This window comes from Bubalus bubalis, chromosome X, assembly GCF_019923935.1.
Source record: "Bubalus bubalis isolate 160015118507 breed Murrah chromosome X, NDDB_SH_1, whole genome shotgun sequence".
Classification (NCBI taxonomy): domain Eukaryota; kingdom Metazoa; phylum Chordata; class Mammalia; order Artiodactyla; family Bovidae; genus Bubalus; species Bubalus bubalis.
The window spans coordinates 126,924,828-126,951,309 of NC_059181.1; the positions used below are offsets into that span (position 1 = coordinate 126,924,828).

The following is a 26,482-nucleotide window of genomic DNA, read 5'->3' on the forward strand; positions in this document are numbered from 1 at the left end:
GACATTATAAAGCAATTATACGCCAATAAAATATTTTTAAAAATAGGCTATTTAGAATAGAAGAGGTAAATGATGTGTGCAACAAAGCTCTTCCCAGCAGGGTAACCACTTCATGGGAAAAGAAAAGTAGCAGTGAGACCCAGGAGAACAGAAATCTACCAGACTTTCTTCAACTTTAAGGTACAAGAATCTGTGGTCAGAATGGCCTGGTGGGGGAAAAGCCACCGTGGGAGCAGTGCCCAGCACGGGCGCTCACATGGCCCCTCCCAGGTGGTCTACTTGAGGATGAGATGGGAGCACACAGCCAGCATCTGAGGAATGAGTGAAAAATAGCACAGTGCCTGGTACAAAGAGAGCACTCAAGAAATAGTAGGGGGTAGAGGAGGAATAAATTGGGGGCTTGGGATTAAATAAAATAAACAACAATAGTTGTTAAATAGTTCCCTATAAAGGAGATCCAACCAGTCCATTCTGAAGGAGATCAGCCCTGGGATTTCTTTGGGAGGACTGATGCTAAAGCTGAAACTCCAGTACTTTGGCCACCTCATGCGAAGAGCTGACTCATTGGAAAAGACTGATGCTGGGAGGGATTGGGGGCAGGAGGAGAAGGGGACGACAGGGGATGAGATGGCTGGATGGCATCACTGACTCGATGGACGTGAGTCTGGGTGAACTCCAGGAGTTGGTGATGGACGGGGAGGCCTGGCGTGCTGCGATTCATGGGGTCGCAAAGAGTCGGACACGACTGAGGGACTGATCTGATCTGATAGCACAGGGAACTATTGCCAATATCTTGTAAAAACCAATAATTGAAAAGAATCTGATAAATTATATATATATATATAAAATCTGAGTCACTTTGTTGGACACCTGAAACTAACACAACTTCATAAAGCAATTGGATTTCAAAAAAGAAAAAAGAAATAGTACACTTTTTAAAACTACTAGTACAGACATGGACCATGGTGCAAAAAATGGATTCAAGGAGGGAGCTGTAAGTTACTAACCTACATGAAAAATCACTGATTCTGGGGTCTTCGCCTCCAGGGATTCTGATTCTTCCATGCGGGTGGGGCCCAAAGATCTGCAGTTTCCATAAGTTCCTGGATAGAGAGGTACAGAGTCCAAACACCCCACTTTAAGGAAACCCCAATGTAAATCAGGGGTGACCACCAGGCCTGGCTGGAACAGAAAAGCTGAAGTGGGGAGCCATAAGAAATGTACGTGGTGGTGAAGAAAAAGCAACTTGAATGATACTAGAGAGAACTGAGGCCACAAGGGAAGACATTTTGTTTTTCTAATGAATGTCTTTAAGAATTGAACCTCCAAGGAATCCTAGAGTAACTTAGGGAAAGTTGACACCCCAGTCCTGCTATTAATTAACTGTGAGGCCTTGAGCACTCCCAGTCCTCTCTCTGGGCTGCAGTTTCCTCACCTAAGAAGTAAGAGGTTAGGCTGGACTTGGATCAAGGGGTCTTTTCAGCCCAGGCATTCCAGGATTCTATGATTCACTGAGACGATCATTCAAGGTTCACAGTTCATACCTAGAGAGGCTAGATTTTGCAGAGGTCCCCTATAAGCCTTGCTTGAGTTTGCCAACCGGGGACCAGCCTTCAGAAGTTTCCTCAAAAAATGAAAATAAAACTACCATATGATCCAGGCTTTCCTGGTAGCTCAAATGGTAAAGAATCTGCCTGCAATGCAGCTTATTGGGTTTTCTTTTTGTTTTTTTGTTTTTCAGAAAACTCTCCTACTTTTAACTTGTAGAGAAACCTAAGCTACTTCCCTATTTTTAAAAATACACAAGGTTGCAGGAGACTTGATTTAAAATTCCCCACTCATTTTTTTCTTTCTCTTCAAGTGAAACATTACAAATTTTTTTTCAAATCAGGAGTTAATCCCTATCAGAGAATTAACTATCCCATCTCAGAGAGTTTCCTCCAACTCTGAATAAGCAAACATAGGCCATTTCTACATGAAATAAGGCCTTTAGATCATTGACATTTGGCTACGGAAGCCACAGGCACAGAAGAAACAAACATTCTTCACAAGTGAAAGCAATATTATGTCTTTCAAAAATAGAAGATGGAGGTTTAGTGGGAATTTTTTTTTCATCTAATTCTCTTAAAGGGGCTTCTAGAAACCCCCTCCAAATACCACAAATGAACACTGAACTAATACAGAAACCAGTTCATATGTTTTATGCAAACCCAGAAGAGTAGGCTTTTCCTGCCTTATCTACTAGGCTCTGCTTAAAATGTCAACAGGCAGGTCTGCCTTGATTCCAAGGACCCTTGCTATTCCTCAACCCCCACAGGGCTCAGAAGAGTTTCCCCTTGACATACTTTCCATTTTTCCAGAATATTCAGGCTAATGGAAAGGGGAGAGCTGGATGCAATAAGGAAGGGGAAGTAACCATGACCCACAGCTTATAGGATGGGGATAATGACCTCATTGATGTAAAAATGTAACATAACTTTATCAATCTTTAGTAGAATCTTTTCTGAAATACAGTGCCTACTATTTGTTCCTTTTTTCCTATCCATATCTAGACTTTCCCATGTCTTATCTCTTCTCTTTCCCTTCTCCTGTTTCCATTCCTCATTTTGAACATCTACTGTATATACTATAGTAGATATCTGAATTATATTGTTACAATATGTTGTGTTTGTAACAAGAAAAATAGTTCCAAATGTTCAAATGAGAGGTGTACAGTTTTATGTTTCTACTTTTCAAAAAAAAATTCAAGCAAGTTGCTCTGACAATATAGGGCCCTTTGTTTATTTTTTTCCCCATTTAGCCTTGGCCGCAACAGATGAAACTCTTCCCTTCTCCAGCAGGTTCTGAGCTTTTTTGAGGGCTAGAACATCAAACTAATAAGATCCCAACAAGCCGTGTGACTTGGACAATTCATATAATTTCTTCATGCCTCCATTTCCTTATCCATAAAAGGAACCTGTATGGAGACAGAACTGGGGTGATGGAGGAAGTAGGTGGGATGAAGGAGATATGGCTGTCACAGTATCATGTCTTTGTGCAGTGGCCTTGAGTCTCTGGTCCAGTAATCTCTTTTGTTTTTGACTTTTGAGTTCTTTTTATATTCTGAAACAAGTGATTTTTCAGAAATGTGTTTCACAAACATTTTCTCATATTCGGGATTTGTTTTTTCATTCTCTGAACAATGTCTTTCACTGAGCAGAAGTTCTTAATTTTAATGAAGTCCAATTTATCAAATGTTTTGGCAAATCATGCTTTGGTTGTCATATTAAGAAATTTAGCAGATGTTCCTTTGTTGCAGAGAGAGAAATCTGGCACCTTGACCTTCTGAGAAGGAAGCATGATATAGTGGCAAAAGGATTAGGCCACAAAGTAGGACAAATCTAGATGTGAATCCTGGCTCTTATCAGTGACTAGCCTGTGATCTTGGGCCAGTCACTGAACTGTTCAGAAATGAAATTGCCTTATATGTTCAGTGGGGCTAAGAGCACCTTCAGCATAGGTTAACTGAGGACTCCTTCACTCAATAACTTTTTGATGAGCACCTACTATGTGCTAAGAAGAAATCAGAATAGTGCTCAAAAAAGAGAAGGGCTTGCTCTTACAGACAGTTTGATGAACTAATTCATATAAAGCTCTTGGCATGAGGGGTAGCACATACTAAGCTCTCAATACATGGTAGCTAAGGTAGAATCAAGATTGCCGGGAGAAATATCAACAACCTCAGATATGCAGATGATACCACTCTGATGGCAGAAAGTAAAGAGGAACTAAAGAGCCTCTTGATGAAAGTGAAAGAGGAGAGTCAAAAACCTGGCTTAAAACTCAACATTCAAAAAACTAAGATCATGGCATCTGGACCTATCACTTCATAGCAAATAAATGGAGAAAGAGTGGAAACAGTGAGAGACTTTATTTTGGGGGGCTCCAAAATCACTGTGGACAGTGACTGCAGCCATGAAATTAAAAGACACTTGCTCCTTGGAAGAAAAGCTATGACAAACCTAAACAGTGTATTAAGAAGCAGAGACATCACTTTGCAGACAAAGGTCCATCTAGCCAAAATGGTTTTTTCAGTAGTCACGTTCAGATTGAGAGTTGGACCATTAAGAAGGCTGAGCGCCGAAGAATTGATGCTTTCAAATTGTGGTGCTGGAGAAGACTCTTGAGAGTCCCTTGAACAGCAAGGAGATCAAACCAGTCAATCCTAAAGGAAATCAACCCTGAATATTCATTGGAAGGATTGATGCTGAAGCTAAAGTTTCAATACTTTAGCAATCTGATGCAAAGAGCCAACTCTTTGGAAAAGACCTTGATTCTGGCAAAGACTGAAGGCAAAAGCAGAAGGGGGCTGCAGAGGATGAGATGGTTAGATGGTATCACTGACTCAATGAAGATGAGTTTGAGCAATCTCCGGGAGATAGTGGTGGACAGAGGAGCCTGGCATGCTGCAGTCTATGGGGTCACAAAGAGTTGTACATGACTGAGCAACTAAACAACAACAACAACTATCATTACTACACTCCCTTCTCCATGGGAAGGCTGTCCTTGCCATGGCGTTAATGACCTATGTCCCCCTATGTCTTCATTGGTTTCCCAGAAGTAGGTGATGAGGCCCCCTGTATTATCTGCATACTCTCCAGCAGCCAGCCCCTTGGTGACCAGCAGCATTGTCAAATGGCTGTGTGCCCTGGGACCTGGGGCCTGGGGCTGTGGCCACGGCCATGTGATGACAAAGCCAACTGCATCCAACCTGTGTCCTTTGCTCTTTAGCCGTCACTGCATCAAGTGGCCACAGATATGGTTTGAGTTTAAATTCCAAATGCCTGGGAAACCTACTGTCCCCAGAAAGCCTCTGTCTGGCACACAGAGTATAATGACTTCTCTCAGGGGACTCCCCAGCCCAGGAGAGGCCACTCAGGCTTCTCATATACACTGTTTCATGACTAACTCAGAGCCCTGTATTTTGGCCTTCATTCTCATCTACCCCTAAACAGTTCATACTGCTCTTCCAGACAGGGAAGTAGCACAGCAAGGAGAATCCTTTCCTTTTTCCCTCTTCTTAAGAAAGATCAAGGGACTTCCCTGGCAGTCCAGTGGTTAAGACTTCGCCTTCCAATGCAGGGGGTATGAGTTCAATCCCTGGTCAGGGAGCTAAGATCTCACATGCCCCAAGGCCAAAAAACTGAAACATAAAACAGAAACAATATTATAACAAATTCAATCAAGACTTTTAAAAATGGTCCACATGAAAAAAATGTTAAATAAAAAAAAAAGATCTAAACAATTCTCCCAGGTCACGAGGAGAAAACTCTCATTTTCCCTTTACATCTCAGAAGAACAAAAACAGGAGTATGACTCATTAGTTGGTTAAAGTTATTCTTTGTTTGTCAACATTAGGTGGCAAGGGAACTCACGTTTACTGAGGGCAACCTATGTGCCTGTGAGTTACCTGAGTGGATCCGTGTGACAACCCTACAAGGTAGGGTCATTATCTCCGTTTTACAGATGAGACAACTGAGGCCCAGGAAGGCTTGGGTACTCACCCATGGCCATACAGCTAGTAAGTAGCACTGTAAGGATGCAAGCCCATGTCTGACTCCAAAACCCCATGTTCTTTCTACTATATGGCGCCGAATACTTGCAGTAATTGTACATGTGTATCTCTCAGGCCGCATACTATGTCAGGTGGCCGAGCCTTGGGGCAGCATGTCCTTGATAGCACAAGGTAAGCTGCTGGGAGGGGCCTTCTCTTCCCTTGAGCTAGATGCCTTGCTCCTTCATTAGCTGCCTGCAAGCCAGGCCAGTCTACACATTGTTCTGATGACCCAATCCCAAATGCCAAACTTCCCCGTACCATTAAAGTGGTACCTGGGCTTCCTGCCACGTTACTAGCTAGGTGTTGGACAGAGGAGGCCCTGACATTGTGTGGAGCTCCTGGCTTGTGCTGCTCCCCAGTACAAACTCCCCGATTCAGGCACTCCCATCCCAAACTGAAGACAGCTCTACCAAGGCAGAATTTTGCACCAAATCTAAGCAAAAGCACTACTACTACTACTAAGGATTGGCTCAGTCGTGTCCGACTCTGCGACCCCGTGGACTGTAGCCCACCGGGCTCCTCCATCCATGGGATTCTCCAAGCAAGAGTACTGGAGTGGGTTGCCATTTCCTTCTCCTGGGGATCTTCCCAACCCAGGGGTCGAACCCAGGTCTCCCGCATTGCAGGCAGATGCTTTAACCTCATGCAAACTCATAAATTGTATACTTAGAGAGGGCCTTGTGCTCTTCAAAGCACCTTTACAACCATTTGACTGTCCAGACAATTCTGTGACATAAACAGAGAAGCAGGACTTCCCTGGTGGTCCAGTGGTTAAAAATCCACCTGCCAATGCAGGGGACATGGGTTTGATCCCTGGTCCAGGGAGATTTCATATGCCGCAGGGCAACTAGGCCCATGCGCCACAACTACTGAAGCCAGCACTCTAAAGCCTGCATTCTGCAACTACAGAAGCCCATTCACCCTAGAACCCATGCTCTACAACAGAGAAGTGACCACAATGAGACTCGAGCACCACAACTAGAGAAGGCCCATGCAGTAGTGAAGACCGAGCACAGCCAAAAATAAATAAGAAGATAAATATAAATAATTTTAAAAGGGAAGTAGCGTTATTATTTTCACTATTCCCATTTCACAGATAAGAAAACCAAGGCCCCAAAAAGGCATGGGGACACATCTGTGGTAATGCTATGAGGGTCGAGAGTCAGGGCTCTGCCTCAGATGTGCCCTTTAAGTTAAACGGGAGGACTCATTTGTAAGCCCCACAGAAGCCCCATTTACTTGATGCCAATTACTATATTAATCATGAATCTCTGGCAATAACTATTAACATCTCTCAAATGCTTGCTGTGCTGGGCACTTCACTACATGCTTCGTCTCTCATGCATTATTTCAGTGACTATCCTAATCCTCCGAGGACTAGGTCCCATTATTACCCCCATTTTACAGATGAGGAAACTGGGGCTCAGCAGCTTAGATGACATACATGAGGCCACAAAGCTAGAAAGTGATAGACCAGGGACTCAACCCCAGGACTGTCTGATCCCTCCATGGACTATAGTGCCTCTAAAGTTGAGTGCAGGGACTTCCCTGGTGGTCCAGTGGTTAAGAATCCAGCTTCCAATGCAGGGGACTTGGGTTCAAACCCTGGTCAGGGAACTGGGATCCCAGATGCCACAGGGCCACTAAACTGACATGTCACAACTAGAGAAGGGGGCCACTAAGCCCACGGACTGCAGCTAGAGAAGCCCAAAAGCTGCAATAAAAAGGCTGAGTGCTGCAACTAAGACCCAACACAGCCAAATAAATAAATAAATATTAAAAAAAAATAAAGTTGAGTCCAATATAGAAGCCACCAGCCACATGGGGCTATTTAACTTTAAATTCATTAAAGTGAAATAAAATTAAAAACCAAGTTCCTTGGTCACATTGGTTGCATTCCAAGCGCTCAGCCATGTGTGGCTACTGGCTATTGAATTGAATAGTACAGACAGGGAACATTACCATTAACACAGAAACTTCTGTTGGATAGTGCTGGTCTAAGCACTTGGGTGCTCAGACCCTCCTCAGACTTCTACTTAAAATGTTATTCATTGAAGGCAGGGTTTCTCAGCCTTGACACTACTGCCATTTGGGGCTGGAGAATTCGTTGTGGGGGCAGTCCTGTGCACTTTGGGATGCCAAGTAGCATCCCTGGCCTCTACCCACTAGATGTCAGTAGCACACCTTCTCCCTTGTTCTGACAACAGAGCAAGTCTTCCATATGACCAACCATCCCCTGGGGGAGCCAACCATCCCCACACCTCTGCTGAGAACCTCTGGGTTAAGGGTTAGCAAACGTATTTGAAGAATCAAATGGCAAATCTTATCACGACCTTACCTTAGCCTCCTGAAAACAAGCCATTTCACTGACACTTATTTTTTTTAGTCAATCACGGTCTACAGTAATTTACATTGAGTGGGTTTAAGAGCTACTGAAGATTTCCTGAAAGAGGAAGACCATTTAAAGCAGCAGGATGAGCGTGAAGATGCCAAGTGAGGATCACTGTGATGTACTGTATGATGAGTCCCTCCAATTTCCTCTCCATTAACCGTGACTATGAAGTTGTCAAGGCAGGATAAGGAACAAATTGGTTTAAAAAGCTAAAGGAGGGACTTCCCTGGCAGGTCCACTGGTTAAGACCGCTTTCCAGCGCAGGGTGTGCGGGTTTGATCCCTAGGATGGGGGAGGAACTAAGATCCCAAATGCCTCGAGGTCAAAAAACAAAAAAACAAAATATAAAACAGAAGAACACGTGTACACCCGTGGCGGATGCATGTTGATGTATGGCAAAACCAATACAATATTGTAAAGTAAAAAAAAAATTTTTTAATAAATAAATGAAACAGAAGTAATATTATGACAAATTCGATAAAAACTTAAAAAAAAAATGCCCCACAGCAAAAAAAAAAAAAAAAAGCTAAAGGACTGTCAGCATAGAAAATCAATGAGGAAACAATAGGAGCAATCACATCACACACTGCATTTTGGCTAGTAACTTCCAGAAATAACAAAATGCTGTGTTATTTGAGAAACTGGCAAAAGAATCCCCAAAATTCTCAAGTTGGCCCAACAGAATATGAGCTTTCAAAGATTCAAAAGAAACTAGTGTAAACATTCCCGTACAAAATGCTGAAATTTTGATTACTGATGAAATAATATTACTCTTCCACATTTTTCATACATGCCTAAGGAAGCTAAACCTCCCTACAACAAATGCAACACTCCTTAGAAAGCTGTGCTGTGCTTAGTCACTCAGTCGTGTCTGACTCTTTGCAATCCCATGGACTGTTGCCCACCAGGCTCCAGGCACGAATACTGGAGTGGGTTGCCTTCCCTTCTCTAGGGCATCTTCCCCACCCAGGGATTGAACCTGGGTCTCCTGCATTGCAGGTGGATTATTTACCAGCTGAGCTATCAGGGAAGCCCTAGAAAGCTGCTAAAGACCAATGGGACCTGCCAACTGCATCCTCAGAGAAATCTCCGAAAGCTTTGAAAGCCATTCACTCCTAAATGAATTTTTTCAAAAAGTTAAATATTTTAACAATGTTCTAATCAAAGGAGACAAACTTTTGGTCAGCTGGTAAATGTGGCAAGTAGTTTATTCAAGAACTTTCCAGAGATCTGGCTCTCCCCCACCTCCCCAGCAGAGGGTGAGGCTGGGGGTCCAGGGCGTTGCCTCCTGGGTGGTCACCTGCCACTCCAAGGCTCTCTTATGTTTATGAATGGTTAGGGCCTCAGGCAGATGCCACAGGGTGAATGCAGGTTAGCAAAATGCAACAGCCAGTCTGTACCCCTTGCCAGGGGAAATGGAGTTAATAGTTTTTCTTCTAAAACTAGAAGAAAAAAAAAATGGAAGAAGTGAAGGAGAGAAGGCAGCAAAGTGCCACAGGGATCTCTAATGACCACATTGTTGTTGTTGTTGGGTCGCTCAGTTGTGTCTCACTCTTTGTGACCCCCATGGACTGGTAGTCCGCCAGGCTCCTCTGTCCATGGGATTCCTCAGGCAAGAATACTGGAGTGGGTTGCCATTCCCTTCTCCAGGGGATCTTCCCAACCCAGGGATGGAACCCAGGTCTCCTGCTTGGCAGGCAGATTCTTTACCACTGAGCCACCAAACTCTTAATAACAGTGAGGAGTGGAGGGTGGATCTGAGCTGGCAAGCTGAATGACTGCAACTCCACAAACATTTCAGGAGCTTTCTGCTTGTCCATGTTTGCCTTCCCCAACTGGAAGGTCAAAGGGAGCCAGGCTTCATGTTCATCACAGCTCCCCTGGTGCCTGTCAGCCTCGGGTTCAGGAGAACAGGCTACAGGTGAGAGGGGAGATGGCCTGGAGATCATCAGCCACTAGAGGGACCTAGGGGTGGGTTTCCTCTAGTCCTTGGGTGCTCAGGGCCAAGAAAGAATACATGGGACGTCCCTGGTGGTCCAGTGGTTAAGAATCCACCTGTCAATGCAAGGGTTCCACATGCAATGGAGCAACTAAGCCCGTGAGCCACAACTATTGAGCCTGTGCTCCAGAGCCCACGAGTCACCACTACTGAAGGCCCATGTTCTAGGACCCATGCTCGGCAACAAGAGAAGCTACTGCAATGAGAAGCCCGTGGATCGAATGAAGAATAGCCCCTGTTCACCACAACTAGAGAAAGCCCAAACACAGCAATGAAGACTTAGCATAGTCAAAAATAAATTTTTAAAAAAGAGAATGCATGGGCCCCCTGAATACCAACAACTGGAACTCAGAAAGAGCTAACATGTGTGACCTCTAATCTCAAATATAGCAGCCTCCACTGCTTAGGGGGACATCAGGGAAGTTTTGCAGCGAAGGGGAGAAGACAGGCCCATCAATTACAATAGTTCTTCTCTGGTCGGGGGTCAGGGCTTGTGGCAGAAGTGCTCAGCTTCCTGCATCCTGTCTGAGAGTAGGAGAAGCTGCCCAGCACGATGTGAGGCACTCAGCAACCTGCAAAGTCCTCAGGTTGAGCCCCGAGCATCAGAGTGACACAAACACAGCCAGGTGTATCGAAACGCACATCGTCAGGAGTAATCCATCCAGACCCGCCAACCTAGCATCCACCGGCCAGTCTGGCCAGGAACTGGCCCCTGGGCCACAGGACGGCAGTGTGTTACCCTAGAGGAGTCCACAACCTGGGACACCAGAGGCTGGGGGAGGAGGGCAAGGTGCAGGCCCAGAACACCCAGAGCGGGAAGGGGCTGAAATGGGAAATGGTTGTGACAAGGGAGACTGAGGTTGCCAAAACCCAAGCTGCTCTAGCTCACTATTTTGCTTTGGGCTGAATCAACCTCTGCGAGAGGTCACAGCACCATGATGCAGGCTTTTAATCCTTTGCTCAGAAGATGGTTTTTCCTCTTTCCCCGACTGTACAGCTCTACACTGGAAGACAGGGTACCCAGGATTCTAATCTTACACCTGTTATTGACTATGTGACCCAACTTTGGTGTCTGGTTTTCTCACCCTTAAAATGAAAACCTTTTCGCCCATTGCACCATCACAGGATCTTGTCTGGTTAAGAAAGGTCTTACACTTTTCCTCCACCTCCTCATGTACTTTCACAAAACTCACATAATTCAAGATGCCTACTACTTTCTCCCTTTTACTAACAAGCACACCTACTGATCCTTGATAATTCACTTGTCACCTTCTGTCATTTTGTGTCTATGAAAAGAACAGAACTTTTAGCTAGCTAATAGCTAGCTATCTCAAACAAGAACTTAATAGCTAGCTATTTCAAGCAAGAGCTAGATCTAACAAGAACTGGTTTCTGAATTTAAACACAAAAATTGGTACCCTAGCAACTCATCTGGTTAGAGCGAGGGGTGAATGGGGCTGGTGGCATGGAGCCATGCCTACAAGGATATGGATGGCTCTGAACATTTTTCCATCACTGGCCAAACAGCTCCAACTCATATCATAAATGTACCCACCTGTATAAAAAATCTAGAATGCAACTGTGATCTGCAGAGGAGACTGTGAACTAACTCTGTGTTTCCACCCAAATTCAACTTTCAAAGCATACTGGGCTTCCTTGAAAGGGTGCCACCCTCCTAAGGTGGCCAAGTTCTGATTCTAGGAAACCCTCCTGTGGGCATATGGGAGGGAGGTGTGGAGAGTGACAGGAAACCCAAGCTCACAGGAGGAGCAGTGAATGTTCCAGCAGCCCAATCTCCCTCCTGGTTTGTCTCTCCCCCTAGCCCTCAAAAAAGCTCAGAAAAGGGACCCTAACACCACATCAAATAAATTGAAGACTGCATATTGTATAGGTTGGAACAAATTTGGAAAATTAAGACAACTCAGAAAATGTAAGGTGATTTTCTCCACTCACCCAAATTCTGTTCTCTGCTGCCATTCATCTCATCTCCTTCTTCCAGTCCCCTCCCCCTACTTCTCACCCCAGGCTCTTGTCCTCCTTTACCTTTTGTCCTAGGGAGCCTATGCCTCTCACCTCACCTCTGGCAAATTGCTGCTGACTAGGCTGACCACTTCTGCAAAAGGCAAGCTCCTCAAGAGCATCTTGGTTCAGTCAACAACATTCCTTCAATGAATATCAGTGCCAGGCACCGTGCTTGCTTGGCTCCAGGAAGGCAAAGCATAAGTTTCTTCCACGATGCTCAGCACAAAACTTGCTACAGAGCGGGTGCACAGTCGTTTTGAATGGTTCCTGAGTCTCCATAGGTCCTGTGAGGACCAAGCTTCTTATTTATAGAAGCCTTAACTCCTTTATCTCCTCAAATGCTCTCTTACCATTTCCCCTGTGCCTTCAGCCCAGATTCCATAAATCATCAGATGAGCTCGGCCCTTTAACGCTGGCCACAGGAAGAGGCCATTTGGTCCACTAATCCCCCTTTTCCACCCCAAAGACCTCAGGCTGCATGGAAAGCGGACATTAGGATGAAGGGCCCCACATGTGTTTGCAAGCAGGAGGATCAAACGGAAACCAGCACTGAGCCCCACGGAGGAAGAGCTTGCACACCCACCTGGGAGCAATAACAACATCGTTAGCATCTTCTCCTACTGTTATAGTGGTCATCTCCCTCTTCCTCCTAAAGCCTCTTCCATCTACCTGTCCGTGATCTGGTGCTACAGCGAGTACCACAGAGAAAGCCTTGTCATTTCCATGTCATCCATCTGAGGCCCTAGGCTGAGGGGACAACAGTGAGCCCAGGAGCTGGGGTGATAAAGCAGTTGCAAGGATGCTTTTCACGTTTCAAGAGGCCAGGTCCACTCTGCACTGAAAGAACAGCAGCGTGCTCTGGTACCCATCTGGAGAAGCAGCAACACGGGCAGCCAGCCTACCCACACCTCCATGCCTAAATCTCCCCTCTCAGGTGCCTAAAATGGAGGGCCACTAAAAGTCACATAGAATACAGTGTGGGCCTGCAGGCCAGAAGCCGCCAGTCGCTGTCCACACTGTGCCTTTCCATAAGGACAGAGGACTCCAGGGGCCAGGCGAAACACCCAACCCCCACCCCCTCGGCAATTCTGGACAATTGGAGACCTGCCATGAGTGAGGTGAGTTTCTGGCGTGGTTCTGGATTGTGAGAGCTGAGGGAGAAGAGTGTTAGCTTCCTGAATGAAAATGCAAAATAACTGCACACCCACTAATCAATCATATGACTAGATCCATTCTGCTTCTTCCTATTGTCACTGCATGAAAGACGCACACATGACATCCAAAAACACCTCCAGGAACACCTAGTGAGAATAAACTGCTTGGAGCTAACGCCACGTCCAGTAACTGGAAGGCTGCGCCTTGAACAGCTGGGAACAGATTTCACAAAATAAGATGGCTCAGAAAATTTGAGGTGATTTTCTCCACTCACCCAAATTCCCCCTCTCTCTTTCCATCCCTCTCTCCTCCTTTCCCCTCCTCTCTCTCCCGAAGGGAGCCTGAGCTCCCGGGGACTCAGGTAAGCCAGGTGGGGACAGCGGGTGGGAGGCGGGAAAGAGAAAGCCTGCAAATGCAGCCCCACCCCGTCCCGCCCCCTCCGAAAGACCTGAGTCCTGGGAACGCTCGCCGCGCGCCCGGACCACCGCTTTCCCACGCGCGCGCACAGGCCCAGGTACATACACCTGCACGAGCCCTCCCAGGAGCTTCCTGCCCGATGAAAGTTCGAGCCCCGGAGCCGGCGCGTTCCAGGCCGCGCGCTCTCGGCTGCCTGGCAGTGGCCGCTCTTCCCGGCGGGCGGCGGGCTCAGGCGGGAAGAGGTGCCCGCACAAACGGCCAGCGCTGTGCCACTCCCCACTCCGTGCAGTCCAGTTGCAGCATTTACGGCGCCCACCACTTACTCTGCAGCCTTCAGGCAGTTGGAACACATAGTCAGGGCGCCTCCGAGGGAGCCGGAGGCCAGTTGCGCGCCCTATCCGCTGGGGCGCTTAGGAGCCAGCGCTGGGGGCCTGCCCTTGGGGGCAGCTCTATACGCCCGTATTCACGCACACGGAGCCCCAAACACGTCGGCCAGCGCTATCAGCGGACAGATAAAGTTTCTTCTCAGAGGCTTCTTGCTGTCTTCTGAACTGGGTCCAAAAAGGGCCGAGCTTGTTCCTTAGTGGTTAGGAACTATTAACTCCCTTTATCCTCTGCCTCCAACATCCCACAACCACAGCATCCTTAGTGAAAGATACCAGATGCTCTTTCTTAGCCTCCCTGGATCCCTGACGAGTGTAAGGAGTAAATTGGAAGGGATGGCCTGAGGAGTTAGAGAAGACTTTGATCCACGAAGGGAAGGACACTCCACAGCTTTGGGGAGGAAATGCAAAGAAGTCGCTTTCTGGCATTTTAGATCTGCAGACTGAGGGGAGGGAGGGACAGAGGAAGGGAGAGAGAGGTGAGGCCCCAAAGGGACTCTGAATAGCAAGGGTGCAAGTCTTATTATCTCAACCAAAACACTATTTTTGACCCATCTGTTCTTGTTTAATCCTAAGGAAAACCATTTACTCCCTAAGCAAGTCTGGGGTCACAAACACAAAAAGCAAAAATGACTTTAATGTGTGATCTCAAGTGATGCCCATGAGATAAAAGTCCCCACCAAAAATTGCATATACCCAGTGGATCCCAGTTATATTATGGCTCAGTGGATTCAGAAATACTTGCTGATCAGATTGTGTCTGCCCCAAACCAAAAGGTCTGGAGAGAGCCCCAAAGTGTGACCTAATGCTGGCTACCTGGAAAGTGCAGGAGGTTATCTCTCTCAATCCCAGTTCTGTGAAGGGATGTCTCCGTCCTGGCATCAGAGATGCAGAGATCCGCAAGATTTTCACCTGTGAAGTGGCTGGTGAAAGCGTGAAAAGCGAAGCAAGCACAGACGTGGGCTTTTGGCTTCTTAAAATTACTGAGCTAAATCAAGGATTTTTAAAAGGTCAAGATTTCTCCTGGCTCTGCATTCAGGGAGGTCAGTAAGCACCACAGGACTGGGGCTAATCTGACAGTCTGTCTAAATCTGGCTTCCCTGGATAGAGAGAAGAAAGCCAGGTCAGAGTCCCTCAGGGGCTTTTGGTTGATCTGTAGCACCGGGCCTGCTTTCTCCTTCAGTCTGCAATGAGCAACACCTGCTTCTGGAATTTCACTGGGTGAGCAGGGGAGCGCATGGAACCCTATCTTCTTAACGTAACTAACCAAGGACTAGATCTATTTAATATATTGTAGATCCTGAATCCTGATCTGTGGCTAACATGTCTAGCTAGAATTCCTTTTTAGCTGGAATTTGTGGTCAGTTCTCTGTTATTCATATGTGGCTTACCCACTTAGGGGATTTTCTGCTATTGTGTTATCATCAAAGAACAACTTGTGTGGTAGCTACCCCAGTTGTAATGTCAGTGGGTGGTTGAGAAAGACCAATTTTAAGATTGGCCAAAGAAGAAGCTAATTAGGAAGGCAAATCTGTGTCATTCCCCTCCCACCCAAATAGAACACACTCTGAAAACCATGGACTTTGGTTTTTTGATTATGCATGCTTTGCAGCTATTTGGCCAACTCCTTTCTTCCGTTACTATGGATAATTAGGAGGAGAAAGTCCATGGAAAATCCATCCTGTGATTCCCAGACTGCACTGATGGCTGTTTATGCTGAACTCTCACAGAACTTGCTGTTCATGCTCTGAAGTCAGAGCTGGGATCAAGTCCTGACTCTGGCTAAGTTTCTGAGGTGTAATAACTGCATTGTCATTTTGTGGGAAAATGTCTTTTGTTCTTAGGAGATTCATGCTGAAGTATTCAGAGGTGAAGTAGAATGATGTCTGCAATTTATGCTAAAATAGCTCAGAAAAAAATGTGTAGGGGTGTGTGTGTGTATGTATAAGACAGAGACAGAGAAAGAGGATGACAAAGTAAAAGATAAAGTGTTAACGGTGAATCTAGGTGAAGCAATATGAATATTATACTATTCTTTCCACTTTCCAGTAGCTTTGAGGTATCTTCAAAGTTAAAAGTTGGGAACAAAATCTTAGCTCTGCCTGCTTTTATGAAATGTGTAGCAACAAATTATTTACTCTTTGCAAATCTGAGTTCCCTCAGCTCTACAATGGAGATATTCAATAGAGCCTATCTCATAGGGTTGTTGTTGCTGCTGCTGCTGCTGCTGCTAAGTCGCTTCAGTCGTGTCCGACTCTGTGCGACCCCACAGACGGCAGCCCACTAGGCTCCTCTGTCCCTGGGATTCTCCAGGCAAGAACACTGGAGTGGGTTGCCATTTCCTTCTCCAATGCATAAAAGTGAAAAGTGAAAGTGAAGTCAATCAGTCGTGCCCCACTCTTAGCGACCCCATGGACTGCAGCCTACCAGCCTCCTCCGTCCATGGGATTTTCCAGGCAAGAGTACTGGAGTGGGTTGCCATTGCTTTCTCCCATAGGGTTGTTAAGAGGATTAAAATGAGATAACGAATGTAATGCCATAAGCATGGTGTACGTTCCTTAGGAAGGTCTCAATAACTGAGTGGAATTGGTATTATCATGCTGTGGTCATTTAACATTTGGTTATATACTGATATGGTTTTTTTTGTTGTTGTTGTTCTTCTTCTTCTTCAGTTCAGTTCAGTTCAGTCACTCAGTCGTGTCCGACTCTTTGTGACCCCATGAATTGCAGCATGCCAGGCCTCCCTGTCCATCACCAACTCCTGGAGTTCACTCAAACTAACATCCATCGAGTCGGTGATGCCATCCAGCCATCTCATTCTCTGTTGTCCCCTTCTCCTCCTGCCCCTAATCCCTCCCAGCATCAGAGTCTTTTCCAATGAGTCAACTCTTCACATGAGGTGGCCAAAGTATATTGGAGTTTCAGCTTCAGCATCAGTCCTTCCAAAGAACACCCAGGACTGATCTCCTTCAGAATGGACTGGTTGGATCTCCTTGCAGTCCAAGGGACTCTCAAGAGTCTTCTCCAACACCACAGTTCAAAAGCATCAATTCTTTGGTGCTCAGCTTTCTTCACAGTCCAACTCTCACATCCATACATGACTACTGGAAAAACCATAGCCTTGACTAGATGGACCTTTGTTGGCAAAGTAATGTCTCTGCTTTTGAATATGCTATCTAGGTTGGTCATAACTTTCCTTCCAAGGAGTAAGCATCTTTTATTGTTCTCAAGGTGTTTCAAATGCATGTATCCTGTTTCCTTAACTTTGATTTAAGTCTTCAGAGGGTAAGATGCATTTCTTACATTTTTTCTTGTATCTACCATCGCAGCTGGCACAGCACTTTGTGAGTCATAGATAATGAACAGAGTGCTTTTTTGAATTGACTTAGAGGTTACTGTTCTGTGAGATCTATGGTCAGTCATAACATTGACTTGAAAATGATCACATGCCCAAAGGCATGTTGTTTATGACAGACCAGTAGAAGAGAATGCTAGCATTGCATGGTAGGAGCTGAGTAAGAAGATATGACTATAAAAATAACAATTTGGGAAATAGATGTTTTTTAAGTCTTAAAATTGAAGGTAGATACCTTCATGCATATCCAGACTTTGGGGGAAAGTGTCACCTTTTGTAAATACCAGGAAGACATGCATTCCATTACTTGGCTTTCAGGATGGGGATGATTTCTGCTCAGCAAGGTGGGCACATCCTTAGGATGCCAGGTCAATAAGACAGATTTCTAGGGGTAGCAGGGCACAACTGCTCCCTCCCCACCAAAGAGGGGTGCAAATGCTTCAAGTGACTCCCCCAGTTCTTAGATAAATGCCTCCATTGCTTTGGGAGGGAATCTGAGCTTCCTGGCTCTAATCGGTGATTCCAGTGAGTCTAAAACATGCTGGGTACATTCATCTGAAACCTTCAGGATTGACTTTAAAATCAGACCAAGACTTCTAAACATCTTGCTCTTGAAAAAAATTCTGTAATCACTAAGGCCTTAAATAGAGAATAGTGAGACTCACTCACTTCTGAGCAGATGCAAACCATTCAGAAGTTTCCTCTCAATCCCTGTGGCTTGTGGCTTCTGTCTCCCTCTTGCTCTTTCTCTCTTCCCTCTATTTTCTGTGTCTCACTTAATGTGTTCTCGCTAAGACTGGCAAAGAAATGGTGAGTTTAGGGGTTGGGAAAGAGAAAGACAAAGCAGTTTAGAGTCTGAGTCCACATGACCTTGCTGACCACAGCATCTCAGATGGAGTGACACCTCAGAAAGCCTGGGAGGATAAGCTAAAGAGCTGACTCACAGCTTCTATGGAGCCATCCACCCGGACATCCAAGTGCCTTCAGAAAATCTGCCCTCACAACACCCTAGGGAGTCTGAGGGCAGGTGAGATTCAGGAATTAAAGACCAACAGAGCCAGAGCTATCTTTAAAGGAGATGAATGGAGGGAAACTACACTTGGTGGAGCAGGGACCTCCCCGAGTCCCCAACATTTTTAAACAGGTTCAAGTTGGATGTAAATTCACATTCAGGGCAGAGCTGATAGGGATGGGGAGGGGCAAGCCAGAAAGATACTATGATGGGAGTTGGGGGAGGAAAGGATGCCTCCCTGGAGTTGGAGGGCTGAAAGGGAGGCATGCTTACATAATGATGCTTACAAAGCTATTGGCTAATGGTAGATCACAGTCAACTTCTTCCTTCAAATCCTCGTCCACTTTCCTTCCCCTTCGCCTTCTTTCTCCTCTTCCTCCCCCATCTGGCAGTCTTCAGAGTCACTGAATAACTCCTTCTGTCTCTCGACACCTCAGATTGGGGGAGGGGACAACCAAGAAAGTCACCATCACTTGCCACAGTCCAGATTTGGAGGAAGTGTGTACTGTTTAGAATGTTTAGAATGTAATTTTATTGCTTTCAGGCTCTGTACCAATAACACAAACTTGTCTCCAGGTGTGATCCTAGTGGACCCACCTGGCTGAGTGGAGATGTTTGTAAACAGACCGTTTGTGAAATGTTTCTAAATGCACACCCATCCATCTGCCTGCCTGCTTGATCTGCCTGTGTTTCAGATTTTCCCTTTCCTGAGTGGAAACTGGAGCTCAGATGGGGCCAGTGGTGTTGGGAGCAAAGCTGCCAGGAAGTGGGAGACCCTTTCCAGTTTCTTACTGGATGTCTTCATTTCCTTTCTCCTGACTGTGTGAAAACTCTAGAATGACCCCTCCCCACTCCCCCCAGCTCCCTGGCCCTCAAGCCTGAGGATGCAGCGGTGCTCAGGAAAGAGGAAGAATCCAATCTTTTTTTCCCTCACTTCCCTTTTGGCCAAAATAATGACCTCCAACCTGAAAATCACAGGGAAAGAGAAAGCACACACATTCATCACTCACACTTTCACGAGCCCAGAGCTGGGAGGTGTGAGGCACCTGGATGCCACCTCCGGGGTCAGAAGCACTGCCAAATTGCACCTCCCCTACAAGCATCATGGTCCAGAGCCTGCAGCCCCCTTCTACCCTGCCGTCAGCCCAGAGATGCCACCCCCACTGGAGGAAGGAGACTTGCTTGGCACAGAAAGTGGGATTTTCACCACCTAGTCAGGCAGGGAACTGTTTTGGCTTCCTTGCCCGGGCAGCTGAGAAGAAAGCGACCCCCTGGTCTGAAATCAGTGATTCACACAGGCCAACCCAAACAGCCTCCTGCTGTCATTTTATTTCCTTCATTACTTAACATCCTAGAGAAGGGAGTTCCTAACCCTTCCCTCCTAGGCCCCTGGCATCCTGAGTTGAATGACTGGTCAGTGCGACAAGCAAAGGCATGTAGCCAGGGCAGCTGGCCTCCAAAGACTGCCAAGAAAGAAAGAAAAAGTGGTTAAAAAGTTCTAATGGTACACAAAGGTATAAAATAATGAAACTTACAAGCCCCTCTCTGCCCTTCATTCCCGGCAAGTCCATATCCTACTTCTTGGATTCCTTCTTGCATATAAGGTTTGGGTTCTTTTTATTTACAAAAACAAAAGGCAAACAAACACACAAAAATGAATCATGTTCTATCCTGCTTTTTCATCTTTTTCTCACCTGGTAAGCAATCTTGGGGGGCTTCCCAGGTGGTAATAGTGGTAAAGATCCTACCTGCCAAAGCAGGAGGCATAAGAGACATGGGTTCTATCTCTGGGTCAGAAAGATCCCCTGGGGGAGGACATGGCAACCCACTCCAGTATTCTTGCCTGGAGAATCCCATGGACAGAGGAGCCTAGTGGGCTACAGTCCAGGGGGTTGCAAAGAGTCTGATACCACTGAAACGACTTAGCACACACACAAGCAATCTTGGCAATCTCTCCCTCCCAGGCCAAGAAGTTGTCCCTCCTTCTTTGATAACTGCTCACCAGAAGACTCTCAGATGACCCTTGGGAATGAGAATTTAAGAACTACCACAGTGACCTCTCTCTCATACTCAGACCCAAAGTCTGTCCTGTTTACTCAACACCTTACTGTGTGAAAGGTGACAAGAGTGGGTAAAAGTAATCATGCCAACAAACATATTACTTGTCTCAGCCACAGAGAGCATAGGCATGCTAAGAGATGTTCCCAAAGAGTGACATCAATGGTGGGAGGCTGAGGTATCATGGTAGGTCCAGTGCAGAAGCTATTTGAGTTGGGTGGAATGAAGGAAAGATGTTGATTTTCAGGCCACCTCTTATACATCACCTGCTTGACTGCCAGCTTCAACTGCTCTGGTGAATTACCACCAGCCTCAAGATGACTTAGCTTTTACACATCAATGCTGACCCAAATGAGGGCCCAGGAGAAAGGGATAAACAGAGGAGCAGAAAGGTCTTTTCTTTTTTTATTTTGAGCTAGGTTTACAGGCAGTTTAAGAAGTAATACAGAGAGATCCCATGTACCCTTTATTTAGTTTCTCCCAATGGTAACATCTTGCAAAACTACAGTATAATGTCACAACCAGGGAAATAACAATACAATTAAGATATAGAACATTTTCATCACTACCAGGATCCCTCATGTTGTCCTTTCACAGTTACATCTACTTCCCCTCTACCCTATCCCCTACCTCAGACCCTGGAAACCACTAATCTGTTCTCCATTTCTATAATTTTGTCATTTTGAGAATGTTATATAAGTAAAATCATACAGAATTGTACAAGCACTATGGAAAACAGTATGAAGTTTCCTCAAAAATTAAAATAGAGCTACCATATGATCTGGGCTTTGCTGGTAGCTCAAATGGTAAAGAATCTGCCAGCAATGCAAGAGGCCCAAGTTTGACCCCTCAGTTGGGAAGATCCCCTGGACAAAGGAATGACTACCCACTCCAGTATTCTTGCCTGGAGAATTCCACGGACAGAGGAGCCTGGTGGGTACAGTCCATGGGGTCACAAAGAGTCAGACACGACTGAGCTACTAACAGTTTCACTTTTTTTTTTTTTTACCATATAATCCAGTGATCCCACTCTGAGTATATACACAAAGAAAGGGAAATCACTATTTCAAAGACATTTCTGCACCTACATGTATATTATTCACAATAGCCAAGACATGGAAACAACCTAAGGGTCCATCAACAGATGAATAGATAAAGAAAATGTCACACACACACACACACAAGAATATTATTCAGTCATGAAAAAAGAAGGAAATCCTGCCATTGATGACAACATGGGTGGATCTTGAAGGTATTATGCTTAGCAAAATAAGGCAGACACAAGTACTGTACAATCTCACATATATGGAATCTAAAAAAGTTGAATTCATAGAAATAGAGAGTAGAATGCTGGTTGCCTGGTGCTGGGAAGTGGGAGAAATGGGGAGATGTTGGTAAAAGAGTACAAGCTTCCAGTTTCATGAATAAGTTCTGGGGATCTAATGCACTGCATTGCAATTATAGTTAACAATACTGTATTAGATATTGAGTTGGCCAAAAAGTTCATTTGGGTTTTCAGTCCCGTCATATGGAAATACTTGAAAGTTGGTGAGAGAGTAAATCATAAATGTTCTCACCAAAAAACAAACAAAAAAGTAATTATGTGAGGTGATGGAGGTGTTAACTATCTTTTTTGCGGTAATCATTTCACAATATATAAATGTATCAAAGTATCACATAATACATCTTAAACTTACATGATGTTATATATCAATTATATCACAATACAACTGAAAAAAGTCATACAACAGGATTTCTGGGTTTTGGTTCTGCACATAAGAAGCTTAGGTGTCACCACTCTGTTCTAACAAGTAGAAAGCTGAACAAACTATAAAATCAATGACTCTTCCTAGATCCATAAGAGTGGGGTGGACTCAGGACAAAGTGCTGCCCCCAAGACTGGAGAGACAGACAAGCAAATGCAGGGAGTGATGGCTCCCCAAAGCCAAGATTCATAGGCATAAACTGCTCCAGAAACCAGTGCTGGGGCAGGAAAACCTGAACAAATTATTGGCGGCTTCATGTGGACAACTCTCAGAGTCACAGCTAGGGCTTACTAAGAAAAATAGAAAGGGTACAAATTACTAGCATCAGAAATGAAAGAAAGACAAGCAATAAATACTGGAGAGGGTATGGAGAAAAGGGAACTCTCCCATACTAATGGTAAGAATCTACATTGGTACACTCACTTTGAGGAGATGCCCATGTTCAAGGGCAAAGGAGAAGCCACAGCAAGACAATAGGAGGGGCGGAATCACATTTAGAATCAAACCCCATACCTACCAGAGACATTCAAAGGACTCAAACACACCTTGTGTGCACCAGGACCCAGAGACCCACAGTGACTGAGACAGAACTGTGTTTGAGTATTTCCTGAGGAGGTATGAGTCAACAGTGGACTGCTGCCAGGGCAGGGGCTCTGGGTGCAGTAGACCTGGGTATGGCATAAACCCTCTTGAAGAAGCTCACCATTAACCCCACCATAGTGCCACCAGAACTTTCACAGGACTGGGGAAACAGATTCTAGGAGGGCACAAACAGAACCTTATGTGCAGCAGGACCCAGGAGAAAGGGGCAGTGACCCCCACAAGAGACTGACCCAGACTTGCCCGTGAGTGTCCAGGAGTCTCCACTGGAGGCGTGGGTTGGTGGTGGCCTGCTGCAGGGGTGGGGGCACTATGTGAAGCAGTGCATGGAACCTTTTGAAGACGGTCGCCATTACCTTCATTACCTCCACCATAGTTTGGCCTCAGGTCAAATAACACGGAACACAGCCCTGCCCTTCAACAGAAAATTGGATTAAAGATTTACTGAGCATGGCCCCACCATCAGAACAAGACTCAGTTTCCCCTTCAGACAGTCTCTCCCATCAGGAAGCTTCCATAAGCCTCTTATCCTTCTCCATCAGAGAGCAGACAGACTGAAAACCACAATCACAGAAAACTAACCAATCTGATCACATGGACCACACCCTTGTTTAACTCAGTGAAACTATGAGCCATGCCTTGTAGGGCCACCCAAGACAGACAGGTCATAGTGGAGAGTTCTGACAAAACATGGTCCACTGGAGAAGGGAATGGCGAACCACTTCAATATTTTTGCCTTGAGAACCCCATGAACAGAATGAAAAGGACACTGAAGATGAACTCCCCAGGTCAGTAGGTGCCCCATATGCTACTGTAGAGCAGTGGAGAAATAACTCCAGAAAGAATGAAGAGATGGAGCCAAAGTGAAAAAATACCCAGTTGTGGATGGGACTGGTGATGAAAGTAAAATCCAATGCTGTAAAGAGCAATATCACATAGGAACCTGGAATGTTAGGTCCATGAATCAAGGCAAATTGGAAGTGGTCAAATAGGAGATGGCAAGAGTGAACATCGACATTTTAGGTATCAGTGAACTAAAGTGGACTGGAATGGGTGAATTTAACTCAGATGACCATTATATCTATTACTGTGAGCAAGAATCTCTTAGAAGAAATGGAGTAGCCACCATAGTTAACAAAAGAGTCCGAAATGCAGTACTTGGATGCAATCTCAAAAATGACAGAATGATCTCTGTTCGTTTCCAAGGAAACCATTCAATATCACAGTAATCCAAGTCTATGCCCCAACCAGTAACGCTGAAGAAGCTGAAGTTGAATGGTTCTATGAAGACCTACAAGACCTTCTAGAACTAACACCCAAAAAAGATGTCCTTTTCATTATAGGGGACTGGAATGCAAAAGTAAAAAGTCAAGAAACACCTGGAGTAACAGGCAAATTTGGCCTTGGAGTACAGAATGAAGCAGGGCAAAGGCTAATAGAGTTCTGCCAAGAGAATGCACTGGTCATAGCAAACACCCTCTTCCCACAACACAAGAGAAGACTCTAAACATGGACATCACCAGATGGTCAACACCGAAATCAGATTGATTATATTCTTTGCAGCCAAAGATGGAGAAGCTCTATACAGTCAGCAAAAACAAGACTGGGAGCTGACTGTGGCTCAGATCATGAACTCCTTATTGTCAAATTTAGACTTAAATTGAAGAAAGTAGGGAAAACCACTAGACCATTCAGGTATGACCTAAATCAAATCCCTTATGACTATACAGTGGAAGTGAGAAATAGATTTAAGGGACTAGATCTGATAGAGTGCCTGATGAACTATGGGTGTAAGTTCGTGACATTATACAGGATATAGGAATCAAGACCATCCCCAAGAAAAAGAAATGCAATAAAGCAAAATGACTGTCTGAGGAGGCCTTACAAATAGCTGTAAAAAGAAGAGAAGTGAAAAGCAAAGGAGAAAAAGGAAAGATTTCATGCAAAGATGGGCACAATAAAGGACAAAAATGGTATGGACCTAACAGAAGCAGAAGATATTAAGAAGAGGTGGCAAGAATACAGAGAGGAACTATACAAAAAACATCTTCACGACCCAGATAATCACAATGGTGTAATCACTCACCTAGAGCCAGACATCCTGGAATGCAAAGTCAAGTGGATGTATACAAGTCAAACGTATACAAATTGGAAAAGAAGACACAAAACTGCCTTTGTTTGCAGATGACGTGATTGTCTAGGTAGAAAATCTGAAAGAATTGACAAAAAGACTATCGGAATTAACAAGCAATTAGAATTAAAGGTGGGGCTTCCCCATACCTCAGTTGGACTTAGGAACCATCACTACAAACAAAGCTAGTGGAGGTGATGGAATTCCAGCTGAGCTATTTCAAATCCTAAAAGATGATGCTGTTAAAGTTCTGCACTCAATATGCCAGCAAATTTGCAAAACTCAGCAGTGGCCACAGGACTGGAAAAGGTCAGTTTTCACTCCAATCCCAAAGAAAGGCAATGCCAAAAAATGTTCAAACTACCACACAAGTGCACTCATCTCACACGCTAGCAAAGTAATGCTCAAAATTCTCCAAGCCAGGCTTCAACAGTATGTGAACCAAGAACTTCCAGATGTTCAAGCTGGATTTAGAAAAAGGCAGAGGAACCAGAGATCAAATTGCCAACATCTGCTGGATCATCAAAAAAGTGAGAGAGTTACAGAAAAACATCTACTTCTGCTTTATCAACTATGCCAAAGCCTTTGACTGTGTGGATTAAAACAAACTGTGGAAAGTATACCTACAAAAACCCTAAATCCAAGATCATACCTGATGAGGAATTTAAAGCTTTCCCACTAAGATCAGATATTAGACAAGGATGTCCTCTCACACCTCCACTTTTCAACATCATATTGGAAGTAGTAGCTAAATGCACTAAGACAAAAAAGGAAGTAAAATGTATACAAATTGGAAAAGAAGACACAAAACTGCCTTTGTTTGCAGATGACTGATTGTCTAGGTAGAAAATCTGAAAGAATTGACAAAAAGACTATCGGAATTAACGAGGAATTAGAATTAAAGGTGGGGCTTCCCGATAGCTCAGTTGGTAAAGAATCCACCTGCAATGCAGGAGACCTGGGTCCAATCCCTGGGTTGGGAAGATCTGCTGGAAAAGGGATAGGCTACCCACTCCAGTATTCTTGGGCTTCCCTGGTGGCTCAGCTGGTAAAGAATCCACCCACAATGTGGGAGACCTGGGTTCGATCCCTGGGTTCAGAAGATCCCGTGGAGATGGAAAGGCTACCCACTGCAGTATTCTGGCCTAGAGAATTCCATGGACAGTCCATGGGGTCGCAAAGAGTTGGACATGACTGAGCGACTTTTGCTTCGCTTATTGTTACAGATTGTAAGATACAACTCAAAAGAGTTGAAAACTTATGTCCACACAAAAACCTGCACGCACACACATTTATAGCAACCTAGATAGCATATTCAAAAGCAGAGACATTACTTTGCCAACAAAGGTTCATCTAGTCAAGGCTATGGTTTTTCCTGTGGTCATGTATGGATGTGAGAGTTGGACTGTGAAGAAGGCTGAGCGCTGAAGAATTGATGCTTTTGAACTGTGGTGTTGGAGAAGACTCTTGAGAGTCCCTTGGACTGCAAGGAGATCCAAGCAGTCCATTCTGAAGGAGATCAGCCCTGGGATTTCTTTGGAAGGAATGATGTTAAAGCTGAAACTCCAGTACTTTGGCCACCTCATGTGAAGAGTT

General features: G+C 45.1%; 1 protein-coding gene across 1 annotated transcript in view; it reads right to left on the reverse strand.

The window, feature by feature from the left end:
* Positions 1 to 15,976, reverse strand: part of KIAA1210 (KIAA1210 ortholog) — a 76,913-nt gene extending 60,937 nt beyond the window's left edge. The window contains exon 1 of the mRNA XM_044936836.1: positions 14,781 to 15,976. Within this exon, the coding sequence (XP_044792771.1) occupies positions 14,781 to 14,846 (66 nt within the window). The 5' untranslated portion in view covers positions 14,847 to 15,976. The remainder of the gene's footprint in view (positions 1 to 14,780) is intronic.
* Between the last annotated feature and the right edge of the window lie 10,506 nt (positions 15,977 to 26,482).